Genomic DNA, 12673 nt, shown 5'->3' with positions numbered 1-12673 from the left:
AGGGCCCGTCCAGGGAGGCACGGGCTTTTTTGGCCCAAGTGCTCTGCTTCCCCCTGCACCCCAGGGCCGCGGGAGGAGCGGAGCAGCGGCCCGGCCCGCCGGCTGCGGGGATGCCGCGGAGGTGCCGGTGCGGGCCCGGCGCAGCCGCGGGCGAAGAGCACCCTCTCCTGGGGCGGCCGGGAAGGAGACCCCCCCCCGCTTCTCCCTCCGCCTGCCCGGCGGTGAGCGAGGAGGGCTGGACTTCCCCACACACCCTTTGCTTAGGAACGGAAAGACCTCAGCTGAAGCCAAAGACGACCCCGCAAAGCCCCTGATATCCTGCTGCCAGCAAGGATTTTTCCCTAAAAGATGGTGACTGGCCCCATTTTGTAGTTCCTGCCTACCTCAGGAGCAGGGCTGGGGGATGGGGGCTGCAGCAGGTGGGAAATGCCCCACCATGGCACCCTGTCCCAAAACCCAAGGGCCAGCTGTGTATCACAGAGTACCCATGCCTGCCTCCTGCCTGCATGGAGCGGGGCTGGGCAGAGGGAGAGAGGCAGGAGAGAGCCTGAACAGGAGAAGGACTCGCTTACACAGCGTTAAAGCAGCCGGCACTGAGGTAGCTGTGCTTGCCTCACCGTCTCCTGTTTTTCCAGTTAGATGTGTGGCTTAATATAGCAGCACTTATGTTGTAAAACATCGCTCATAAAACACAGAGGATGTGCCGTGTGGGAGCATTCACAAGCCAATCCCCAGCTGCTTTTTGATGTTGGCTTGGAAATCACAGCATCCTGGCAACGGCTGCTTGCTGGGATTTGTGTGCAGCAAGGCCAGACCTTCCCTGGGTGTAAGCCTGCAGAGATCTTCAGGCTCTGGTCAAGCTTTGAGGATTTCCATCCACTCCAGGGTCTCTGTCTGGAGTTGAGTAGATGGGAGCTACTGAGGGGTGCAGGGGGACATGTGTGCAAACGACCCACGGATCTCAGCCCATGTCTGGTACAATGGATCGAGTCCCATGGGAGACTTTCCTTAGGGATTCCTGTGAGGAATCGCAGATACAGCAAACCCCAGGGCCCAGGGGATGGGCAGTGACCAGCAGCACCCATTGGTGCTAATAGCACCAGCTGTGCATACTGAGGATGCAACAAGTGCTTCTGCAATGGGTTTGGTGTCCCCACACACTCAGCTCCATCAGCTGTGTCAGTGGGAGAAATCACTGCCTTAGCGGCTCCCAACAGCACTGGCCTTTCTCAAACAACTTCCCCAGAGAGGGAACAGGCTGATAAAGAAAGTTGCTCAGGCAAAATCAGGCCAGGCTCAGGCAGTTTGCATGCATCCAGGCACCGCCATGTGGGAATGCTGAGCACCGGGGGCCTCACCCTCCACGGACGGGAGGGCTTGGCTCTGTGGGGTACCACCAGGCTGGAAGAGGCAGCCAAGGATAGCTCATCTTCCTATCTCAGCCCAGGCCTCAGCTGGAGAGGGAATGGGCTGGGGGGGAAGGGGGGGGGGGGGGGGAAGAAAGGGGTAGTGAGGGGGAAGGAGCCGGCATCTTCTTGCTTGGGAAACCACCGGGACTCTTCCATCAAAGGGAAGGAAGCCCTAGGCGCAGGGCCGCAGGCTTTCATGAACCGCTTGCTGCAAACCCCAGGCCCCATGGGTCTGTTTACCCTGGCACAGAAGAGCCCATAAACCACAGCCCTGAGCTGGCCCGCAGAGCCTGGCTTTCCTCCCCGCTGCAGCCCCGGCAGCAGGGCTGGGACAGCCTGCCAGGGGCAGGGAGGGGGACCACCACCTGGGCACGGCTGCCAAGCCTGGCTGGTGCATGGCCACTGCCCAGCTGGCCTGTGGGGAAGGTGTCCCCATCCCTGTGTCCCCGGAGCCAGCAGCAAGCCCTTTTGCTCCCGTCAGCTCTGAAGGGCCATGCTTGGTCCCCACGCAGCATCCTTGGAGCGGCTGAGGGCCATCAGGGCACAGGGGTCTTGGGGTCCCATCTCAGCTACTACCAGACCTGAAAAGCAGGTCCCAGCCCAAGGGCAAGGGGCCACAAGCATTGCTGGGAGCTTGTCACCACAGCCAGCTGGCACCCCCAAAGTGTTAAGTGTCTCTCCCAGCTGAGCTGACCCAAGGTGCACCGTAGTTTCCCACGTTCCCTCCCTCCTGCTGCCCGTCATATTTTGCATTTCTCCCTCTATCTTATCTCCCCGCCAGTTCACCCCTTTGCAGCTGGTCTCTTGTTTTCCCTCTGCTCCTTGGCCCCACCTGCTTCAGCTCCAGCCCAGCTCCTGTGCTGAAGGACCTCAAGGCAGGTCCCTGATAAGGGCCAGACCAAACAAGAACCTTTTGTGCCACGCTGAGCTCATCTGGAGGAACTGAGCGAAGACCTGGCCTGGGCAGAGCAAGAGCAATACATGGAGGGATGAGCAGTTCAGTGCTTCCATGCAGTGCCAGACACACAGCACGGTCCTGCCTCAGTTTCCCCACTTCTCCAAAAATCCTCCCTCTTCCCCTGCTCACAGCAGCATCCTTCCCTCGAGCAGGGGAAGGGGAAGGGCCCGTGCCAAGGGCTGAGCTGGGGAAGGAGGGCGCATGTCCCGCTGAGAGACGCTGTCAGTGCTGAGCCCTGTGTGCACAACGGGTCTGGCAGCCAGCAAGTGCAGGGAATAAAATTCTCCCCCCCTCCCAGCCTGCTGCCGGGTTAATATTCCCTCTAACGACAGACGGCTCTTTTTATCCTCTCTCGTGCTCCCGCCAGTGATTTAATCTTGGAACAAGCCGTGATTATTTCCTGTACAGCTGCCTCCCCCGCTTCCACCACAGACCAGGCTTGACAACATCCCACCAGGCAAGGAGCAGACCCTCCTCCAGACCCCCAGCCCAGCCACAACCGAGGGCAGAGAGACCCTCTCCAGTCCCCTGCCTGCCTAGTCCCCTTGCCCCTGCCTGTCACACGCTGGGGGTGCTATGGGGAGAGGAGGGACAGTCTGTAATGGGACCTCTGCACGGGGCTGGCAAGCATCAGGGGAGAAAAGGGCCTAGGGAAGGCGGTGGACTGCCTGACCAGGGGGTCTTTCTGGTCCCAGCTTCCTGGGGCAGGTCTAGGGCTGTGAGAGGAGGCTGGTGGGTCTCAGACTGGCTCTCTGGAATTAGCACAGTATCAGGACAGAAACACCTACCCCTGGATCCTTCCAAGCTAAGGTACAGGGCAGCTGGATCTCAGGCAGCCAGTCCTCAGCAGCCCTGAGCCAAGGCCCACAGAGGCAGTGAGAATGCAGGTGAAGGATTTACGCTCATGGCCCTTTGCATCTCACAGGGCTGCAGTGCTTGAGCAGATGCACTCCAAGCTCAGGACCACAGAGCACACAGCCTGCGATCCCATCAGTGGCCACAGCAGAACTGGTGGCATCGCCTGCAGCAGCTCCAGAGGGCCAAGGGTCCTTGGGGACCTACACGCAGCTAGAACAGGCAGGATCTGCTTTACATGGAGAGCTTGGCAGGGGCTGGGGCTAACTCCATCCTCATCTGTGCAGTGAATGCAGTCAGTCCCAAGCACCGGAAAAATGTGAGGCCAGAACATCACCAAGGACAATCTCCTGAGTCTCCCCTTGTGTGGCTGTTGGGGAGAAGGCTTCTAAACTACTGGGTCAATATCCACCGTCTACCTGCAAGCGTGCAACTTCCCTGTGCTGCTGGGCAGGTGGGGCTAGTGGGGGTCAGCACTTGTCACCAGAGGACGTGTACAGGATGTGTGTGCTTGTCCTTCATGTGTGCACTACCCGGAGGGCTGGGGAAGGCCAGGATCCCTCCTTGCTAGGGCAGGGAAAAGCAGCAGGGGACCAGGGCTGGCCCAGGGCCACCCCAGCAACAGCAAAGCGTGGGGTGCAGCTCCACCTGGTGGGCAGCGAGGCCCCCCCCCAGTGTCACCACGTCCCTTTGGCTACCACACAGAGACAAGGTGCCCCAAGAACTGGAGCGTATGGCCCTGCCTTCTCTGTCACCACTAGGAAACAGATCCAGGGGATGGCAGCCTCACCCCGGGGTTTGGGCTTCTCCAGCACTTAGAGATGCTGGGCAGCCTCAGCCTGTGGACACACATGCAAAACCTGCTGCATGCACACAGATACATCTACACACACACACAGAGCGTGTGCAGCGAGCACCAGGACAGCTGGTGCAGAGCCAGCTGTGCCCCCGCGACCTGTCCTTTGCATGCTGAGGCTCCCATGTGCCTGCAGCAGGAGGTTAAATGAAGGGAGCTGCCTCCCTGCCAGATGGAAGCAATCCTGAGGGGCTGGACTGCTCAGCTCTTGCCAGCCAGGGAGGTGTGGGAACAAGTCTGACCTGGAAACCAGGAGACCTGGGCTCAGCACCCAGCATTCTACATGATCCAGAACGAATCCCTGCTGCCTGCTGTGGAGGAGCACTTGTGCAGATGCTTTCCGTGCCCTGTGCTTCCTTCTGCCCTCTTCCTCCAGCTCCGGGATGGTCCTCACACACAGCACCCCGTGGCATCCCTTCCATCCCATCATAGCCCAGCACGAAGACCTCAGCCCCTTCACCCACAGCCCTTTCACTGCCAGGAGGCCCCAGAGATGCCCCCTCCTGGACAGCAATCAGACACTTTCCCTCAGACAAGTGGCAGCTTCCTCCAGCTATGCCAGTGCCCCTGACAGCCAGAGAGTCTCCCCAAAGCGGGGGGCAAAGAGTTGCGGCGACGGGCTGGGCACGGAGCCGCTGGAGCAAACCTGCGCCCAGCTCCAGACAACCTGGAGGTGGGGAGGGGACCCAGAGCAGCGCAGGGGCCGGCCCCAGGGAGCTGCGGGGGCGACTGCCGCGAGAGGGCAGCACAGCCCCGGCCCGGGGCCCCCGCCCGGCGGCCCCCCGAGCCCGCCCCGCTGCCGCCGCTCCGCCCGCCCCGGCAGCGCGGGGGCTCGTACAACCCCGCCTCACTCCTTCAGGGGCTCCAGCACAGAGACCACCCGCCGCCTCCTCGTGCTGGGCTGACAGGGGCTCTCCTCATGGAGCCCTAATTGTCTGCAGAGGGGGATAATTAGCCCCTTCATTAACCGCTACCAGCCTGAAGCTGCGTGGGTTTTCTCCCGCCACAAGACCGTAGGGATGTCCTGGCAAGCATTTAAGCAGCCCATGTCTATGGTTGGGACTTCCCAGTTGTACCTTCCTGTCCCACTCAGAGCTGAGACCTTCTTCCCTTAAGGGCTTTAATGGCAGCAGCCCTGGGAGGGATGTGGGCTGTGAGCATAGCCCTGATGGCAATCCCCATCCTTATCCCCATGCCAGCAAGGGGCACTTGCCTTCCCCACCAGAAGTCGGGGGCTGCCCGGTGCCAGGACCCCTCTCTCTGCTCAGGTATCAGGAAGCAGACATGTGTTTCCATGTCTATTCAAGGCCTGGTTCTGCCTTGCACCGTTTCCACCCAGAGGAGCTGTGTTTCTTCGGCTCTCCGAGCCCTTCCCAGCACTGCTGTTCGGCAAACAGCAGGACAAAAATAGCTTCTCTCCAGGGGCTGCAACAGGGCTGCTCAACTCAGCTGTGCTCTGCTCCACACTGCTGCGTGAACCCAGGGCTGACCTCAGAGCAGGAACTGCACAAGCTCCTCCAGCCATCTTAGGTAGGCACTGCCCCCCACCCTGAGCCACACTAAGGGGCTATCACAGGGTAAGGCCAGATCAGCTTTGGTGTCTGTGGAGCCACAGCTGTAGCCCCTCTCCCTTGAGAACTGGGAAGGGGAAAGATGGAGCGGGACCAGGGATGGAGAAGGGAGAGGTGCCCGGGCTGGGGCACTCAGAAGCACAAGCGGGTTTCTCCTCCCCGGGTGCTGCAGACAACCTGCCAGCCAGATCCTTCAGGGCTTCCCAGCCCCAGGGCTGCTGGCTGAGGCAGGAGCTCTGCTGGAGGTTGCCTGCCTGCTGTACGGGCTTGGGAGGGGGAGCACCAGAACTGTCAGACCTGCTCACTGGGATGTACCAAGACTATGAGCTCCGTCTCCGCGGGTAAAGCAGCACAGCGCAGAAGCTGGCTTGCCAGCCGCTGCCAGGGCGACAGTCCTTTTCCCTGCCTGTCTTTGCCAGTGCAGACAGACCACGGCACAGCAAGTGAGCTATTAAAGAACAGCTCCAGCCAGCCAGCGAACACACGCTCATTCATCATTCTGGAGTGGGCAGGGGGAGCTGCCAGCTGCTTTCAGCCAAGACCCCTCACAAAGCCTATGCTCAATAGCTTGGCAGCCTGCAGGGGAGCTGGGATCAGACTAGGGGGCCCAGGACCCTCCAAAATGCCTTTTCATGTCCTGGGTGTGCCGGGAGAGCTGCCCTGCCCCAGGCTGGGAGCTTGTGCGTTTCTGAGCCACAGCCCCAGCATGGCAGTGTCATGCAGAGACAGCTTGGAGAGGATGTGAGGGTTGGCATGGACTTCACCAAGGCCTGACTTGCCCCACGTTCCCACCTGCACCAGGCAGGCAGAGCTGCACAGCTCTGTGCAGTGGGAGGCTCAGCTCGGGTGGAGCAGAGTGCGAGGCTGGCTGCCAGGTGCCCGCAGGGAACTGTGTGGTTCCTGCAGGTCAACACTAGCTCTTTTTGAGCCTTTGCACAGTACTGCCTGGGTTTACCCCTGCTTCTCTCCCCTGGGGCTGCTCTCTTCCTGCCTCCTGCCTGTCTCCATCCCTGGAGCCCAACCAGCTGTGCTGGGTACCAGAGTGCTCCAACTCCCCATCTGGAACACCCTTGATTGAGGACAGGGATACCCCTTTATACAGCTGAAAGTAGGGGCCTGAAAAAGAAACCATCCCTTGGTTGGTGCTAGCATGTACCTGAGGTATGCGTTGTCCTGGCTAGAGTGATGCTTAGTAGCAGGGGATCTGTGTATGCCAACAGTGTCCTGGCAAAGCCACACCACCAACAGCTGAAGACTTGGCCAAGGGGAGAAGCCCAAGAGCAGCTTTGAGACTGACCGTGCCTGGAGCCCTACTCCATTCTTCCCTTGCATCCAAGGGCACATCGTTCCAGCCACCTGGGGTGGGAACCCCAATTCCCTGGGGAAGGGGAATGCTGTGTCCCCTCTTGCTTTGTGCCTTTCCCTGCCGACTGGCCGTTTACAACCGAGACCTAAAGAAAGAGCCAAGCAGAGATGGCCCCAAGGATATAGCTTGTGCTATATCATTGCCTGCCAGCCTCAGGGCTGGAGCCTGAAAAGTAAAACTGAAGGGGGGGGGGGGAAATCCTCCTCTTTCACGTGGAAGAGTGGCTGCCTCCCAGGTAAACTGCTAAGCTGCTTCTTTACCTGCATAAGAAACATCCTGCTGTTCTTGTAGGGCTTGGGTAATTCCCCAGTGCTTGCAGGAAGCCCTTGCTGCTGCCAGCAGCGCTGGCTTGGGAAAGGACTATGGGCTCACTCACCTCCTCCACCTCAGAGCTGCTCCAGCAGCAGGACACAGGCAGCTGCAGGCAAGAGAGGAGTAACTGGCCCTGGAGCTCTTCTGCTGCTCACAGCCGAGTCCTCAAGCTGCATCACTGAACAGCCCTGGGCTGGATTTTTAAACAGGCTTCAGCCAAAACTCCCCTCCTGGGAGCGGTAGGAGGTGTGCACACACACGGAGCTGCTCGGTGCTGGTAACCGCAAGCCCAGCTGGGGGAGGCAGGGGAGTTCTCTGGCCCCGTCCTCTGTGTAAAAGGCTGCAAAGCCTAGCTCATCACTGTTGCGTACAAATAGCCCTTCTTAATGAGTTCGGGGAAGCCAATTTGGGAGAGCTCACACAGGGTGGGGGTGGCTTCATGTGTTTCAGATGAAGCAATGTGAGAGCAATTTTACTCCAGCAGGAGCAAGCAGTACGCAGGAAGGTCTCTGCTTCCTCACCTGCAAAATTCAGCTGTGCATTTCTGATGAGACCATGTTTGCACACCAGAAAATCAGCCCATCCTCAAACATGCAGAGAGCAAAGACTGCAAGCTCCTTCCTATCCCCTCCCTAGGGCTCCTCCATCTTCTTAGCTAGGTTGAAGCCAGCTCTGTATATCTAAAGGTGCTGACTTAATTATTAGGAACCTTGTCCTGATTTTCTTCCTCTGTATTTGTACCCCTTTACCAAATCCTCCTGGTTACTTCAGCCCAGCCTAAGCTGGCCTTGGGTAGGTGATGCTGGCCCAGATCCACTTGGATTCTGGCCACGCCCAAAGTGAACCTCTGTGTTTGGGGGTCTGTGTGCACATGTGCATGTTCTTTGCAGATCCCACTGCAGCCTCCTGCAAGGAAACAGCAGGATGTCGCTGGCCACAGTGCGGGATAAGTGGGAATGGGACTTTGCCCCTCTTCCCTGCCACGGCACAGAGGGCACAGCCTCTGCCCTGCCCCCAGATGTGGCACGTCAGCCCCAGGCATCAGGAGGCCCGGCTGGAAGTCTGAAACCCAGCTCTGAGCCTGCGCTTTCATCGCAAACACCTCCAGCATCAGCAGTGCAGGAGGAAGCGGGGGGGCTGGCTTAGCTCCTCCTGGTTGATAATTCATTACCGCCTGTTAGCCTGGATCCATCCGGCAGCAGCTACATCCTGGCATTGACATGTGTTCATTTCACACATAAAATGCTGTATCAAAATGCATCATTGAGACGTTCTCCCTGAAACCTTTCCCAGCTGCCTTTCCTGGTGCTTTACATGGAGGAGCAGTCCTAGCAATTGGGGCATTTTGTTCCCAAAGGATGCCTGGCACCCGCTGTAGCAATCAGAGCTGCAGGATCTGTCCTCCAGCTCATGAGAAATACAAGTTGGATCTTCCTGCAATGGGCAGGGAGGCAGCAAGCAGAGGGTGCAGGTTTCATCCACAGCATGCTTGGACCCGGAGAGGGAGAAGCAGCCTGTGTGCACATGGCTGGTTTATCGCATACCATTTTGCAATGATGCAGAAGTGCAGCATCTCTTCCCTCGTCCCCTGAGGGCTCTGGGAGCCCTGGGCAGCAGGGCTGGCTGGTCTTGCCTTGGGGACCTGGAGGAGGCCCCTTCCCCTTTCTCCAAGGTCCCTGACTTTGGCCCGATGCTGGTGACTGTCAGTGTGATGGTAAGTCTCCCCTCCAGGACTGAGTGGGAAGAGGCAGGGTGGGTGGGGGACCCAACGCTTGCACAGCAGGTGCTGGGGGTGCTCTCCCCAGGCTGGGTGCCTCCTGACTCCTTACAGAGCTGTGCCCAGGGTCAGGCTAGTTCTCACGAGAGCTGGGGCTCTCTTGCCAAGCCCTTCATGGCAATTGTCGACTGACAGCCAGCCTTTCCCCAGCCCCAAGCCTTCTCCAGCTGCCCCCCAGCACACACTCACAGTCTTCTTGACCTTCACCTTTCCTCATTCTCCCCTCTGGCATTTCCCAGGGCTCTTCTTCCCCACTGTGTCCCCCTAGCACCATTTTGGAGGGGGCTCTGCCAGTCTGGGAATGTTCATCCCTCGCGCTGCAGGTAAGAATACAGAGCAAGACCCGGATGAGAGCGGCCAAGTTCAGAAGCCCCCCCCAGACCCTTCCTGTGCCCCCTGTCCTCGGGGCTCACCCCGCCGCGTCCTGCCGCCTCCCCACGTCCCTAACACAGAGGGCTGAAGGGCTGGGACAGCATCGCGGGCGCCAGCCTCCCCGCCCCGGCGGGAGCACCGGGCGAGACCCCCATCGGTGAAGGTCACGTCGGGGCGGCGGCCGCCCGACAGAGCCGCGCCGCGCCGCGCCGGGCTCCCCCCCCACCCCCGCCGCCCACCGGGGAGGGGGCGGGCCGCACCGGGTGCCCGTGCGGCGGCGATTGGCTGGCTGCGGAGAGGCGGGGAGCGGCGGGGCCGCGGCTGGCTGCAGCGGCGGGCGCGGAGCCCAGAGCGGGCGCGGCGGAGCATCCTCGGGCACCGCGGCCCCGGTGCGGGCCGCCTCCCCCGCAGCCCCCGGCCTCCTATGGGCGGTGCCGGCGCCCCGGCCCCCGCACGCCCGTCCCGCTCGGCGTTAGCATGGGCACGGTGCTCTCCCTCTCCCCCGCCGCCTCCTCGGGCAAGGGCGGCGGCGGCGGGGGGCTGCTGGCCGAGAAGGCGCCGGGAAGGGTGCCGGGCAAGGGCGAGAGCCGGCTGAAGCGCCCCAGCGTGCTCATCTCGGCGCTCACCTGGAAGCGGCTGGTGGCCGCCTCGGCCAAGAAGAAGAAGAGCACCAAGAAGGTGACGCCGAAGCCCGGCGGCGGGCCCCCGGGGGGGGCCCCGGGCCAGCCCGACCCGCTGGTGGTGCAGCGCAACCGCGAGAACTTGCGCAAGTCGGTGGTGGGGTCGGCCGACGGCGCCAAGCAGGGCCCGCTGGCCGTGCCGGTGCCCACCGTGCCCTCGGCGCCGCAGGAGCTGCACCCGGGCTCCGGCGGGGGCAAGCCGCCGCCGCCACCGCCGCCGGCCGGCAGCCGCGCCCCGGGGTCCCCGCGCCGGGTGGTGGTGCAGGCGTCCACCGGCGAGCTGCTGCGCTGCTTGGGGGACTTCGTGTGCCGCCGCTGCTACCGGCTGAAGGAGCTGAGCCCCGGCGAGCTCATCTCCTGGTTCCGCAGCGTGGACCGCTCGCTGCTGCTGCAGGGCTGGCAGGACCAGGGCTTCATCACCCCAGCCAACCTGGTGTTCGTCTACCTGCTGTGCCGGGAAGCGCTGCGGGGCGAAGACATCGGGAGCCAGGCCGAGCTGCAGGCCGCCTTCCTCACCTGCCTCTATCTCGCCTACTCCTACATGGGCAACGAGATCTCCTACCCGCTCAAGCCCTTCCTGGTGGAGGGTGACAAGGGGCGCTTCTGGGAGCGCTGCCTGGGCATCATCCAGCGCCTCAGCGCCAAGATGCTGCGAATCAACGCGGACCCGCACTACTTCACGCAACTCTTCCAGGACCTCAAGAGCGAGGGCGAGGGCGGAGATGGGTCCAAGCACTGGACGATCAGCCTGGACCGTTAGGGAGGTACCGGGCCCCCGGCGCCGGGGGCGGAAGGGGCTGCGCACCGAGGGGCGGGGGAGGCGAAGGACTGCCGGATCCCCCCACCCCCCCCCCCCCCGCATCCTCCTCGCCTTCCCCCCTCCCCGGCCGCCAGCTCCACGGAGACGCTGCCTGGACCCTCCCTGCTCCGGATCCGGCCGCTCCCCGCCCCCCCTTCTACCCCAGCTGGGGGCTGCGCTCCGCGACACCGAGACGGCGGAGAACACCGGAGGGGGGGGGGGGGTGTCTCTGTGTGCGTGTGTCCCTCCCGCCTGCGCCATGGGGAGGGGGGGAGGCTGCCGAGGAGCGGAGGCTCCTGGATACGTTTTCTCTAGAAGAAAGGGGAAAAAAAAATGGAACTGGGGATCCGGGGCAAGAGGGTACGGGGGGGCGGGAGGGGGTCTCCTGGGTGCTGCGGGGGCCTCGGGCAGACGGTGCATGTGAACGAGCCCCCCCGCCGCGGGCAGAACCGGGCTCCGCGCCGCCGGCCCCGGAGCTGTCCGTGGTGCTGGAGCCGCCGCGGCTGAGCAGACAAAGGCGGGGGGGGGGCGGGCAAGGCCAGGGGGGCCGCGGGCTTTCATGTCGTGGGCGCTGTCTCCCCCCCCCCCCCCCCCCGCGTGGGGGATGCGGCCCCCCCCCCCCCCCGGGCATGGGCGACGCTGCTCCTCACCCCGCGGGAGCCGCCCGCTTGCCCCTTTGTTCGAGCCGCTGGGGGGGGGGGGGCGCCCCCCCCCCCTTCCCGCGGGTAAACCCCCCCCCCCCCCGATGGGCCCCCCGAAACAGGGTCCCGGTGGGGAGATGCCCCCCCACCTTGGCTTGCTGCGCGGAAAGGGGTCTGTGCCAGAGGAGGCCTAGGGAGCCCAGGGGGAGGGGGCCTGCTATGGGAGGGGTCCCCTCTCCTCTTGCTTTGCTTCACTAGAGAATAAAGAGGCGGCCTGGATGGGCCTGGTGGTGGCTCCCTGGACTTGCTGGGCTGTGGGGTGCAAGGGGGATTGGGGGGGCACCCCAAGCTCCCAGTCATGCCCCCTTTCCTCCCCAAGAGGGATGGGGGTTGGGGCTGGTTATCAGAGGGGGTTTTACTCCCTGGTATGAGTTGGGGGTCAGAATTTCACTCCTGTTTGTTGTGCCCAAGGCCAGTCCTGGTCCACCTGAGTGCCCCTTGGCTTCCTGTGAGCTCTCCTGGCCTCCTCCATTCCAGATGGAAATGCCTGATGCCTGTCTACTGCACTGAATTTAACCAGGATCCCACAGCCCATGTCACCTCCATTTTTTTTTTTCCCTGCCTAAAGCCACCCCCCCTCACCTCCTTCCTCCCTGTCTCTGCTCTGCAGGGCCAGGCTCCCTTCCCTGCCAGCAGCAGGCTGTGGGAGCTGTGTTGCTAGCCCAGTTACCAGCCCTGTGCTTCTGCAGACCCCCAGGGAGAGGGGCAGAGAAGGGGAAGGCTTTGCCTTTCTCATAGCTGGTTGCTATGCTTCAGGCTTCTGAATTTGCTGAGGCTTCTTCAGCAGGATCCACAGTACACACTCTCTGGTTGGGATCTGCATCCAGTGCTTCCCAGTCCCTCTGAGCCCGGTGCTTGGGCTCTCCTCAGCCAGGAAGAGCTGTGCTGGCTCTGCAGGTCATGGAGGGTAAGCTGGATTCTCTCTACCTTTGTGTGCATCAGCAGAGCTGCTAATTAGGCCCAATCTGGCTCATTCAGGCAAAGCTGTGCCGCCAGGAAGACAGCACAGATGTCCCT

The 12673-nt window shown here is 62.1% G+C and overlaps 1 protein-coding gene across 1 annotated transcript; it reads left to right on the top strand.

The window, feature by feature from the left end:
• Positions 1 to 9774: 9774 nt before the first annotated feature.
• On the top strand, positions 9775 to 11875 carry CDK5R2 (cyclin dependent kinase 5 regulatory subunit 2). The gene has a single exon (XM_030018044.2). The coding sequence runs from the start codon at positions 9954 to 9956 to the stop codon at positions 10914 to 10916; it is 963 nt and encodes a 320-aa protein (XP_029873904.1). The 5' UTR covers positions 9775 to 9953; the 3' UTR covers positions 10917 to 11875.
• The last annotated feature ends 798 nt before the right edge of the window (positions 11876 to 12673 follow it).

Source organism: Aquila chrysaetos, chromosome 6, assembly GCF_900496995.4.
Source record: "Aquila chrysaetos chrysaetos chromosome 6, bAquChr1.4, whole genome shotgun sequence".
Lineage (NCBI taxonomy): Eukaryota > Metazoa > Chordata > Aves > Accipitriformes > Accipitridae > Aquila > Aquila chrysaetos.
The sequence above is the reverse complement of the archived record's forward strand: the minus strand, read 5'-3'. Positions and strand labels throughout refer to the sequence as shown.

What these genes read in the sequence shown, in the direction of transcription:
- CDK5R2 (XM_030018044.2), top strand. Translation starts at nt 9,954, where the DNA reads ATGGGCACGGTGCTCTCCCTCTCCCCCGCCGCCTCCTCGGGCAAGGGC.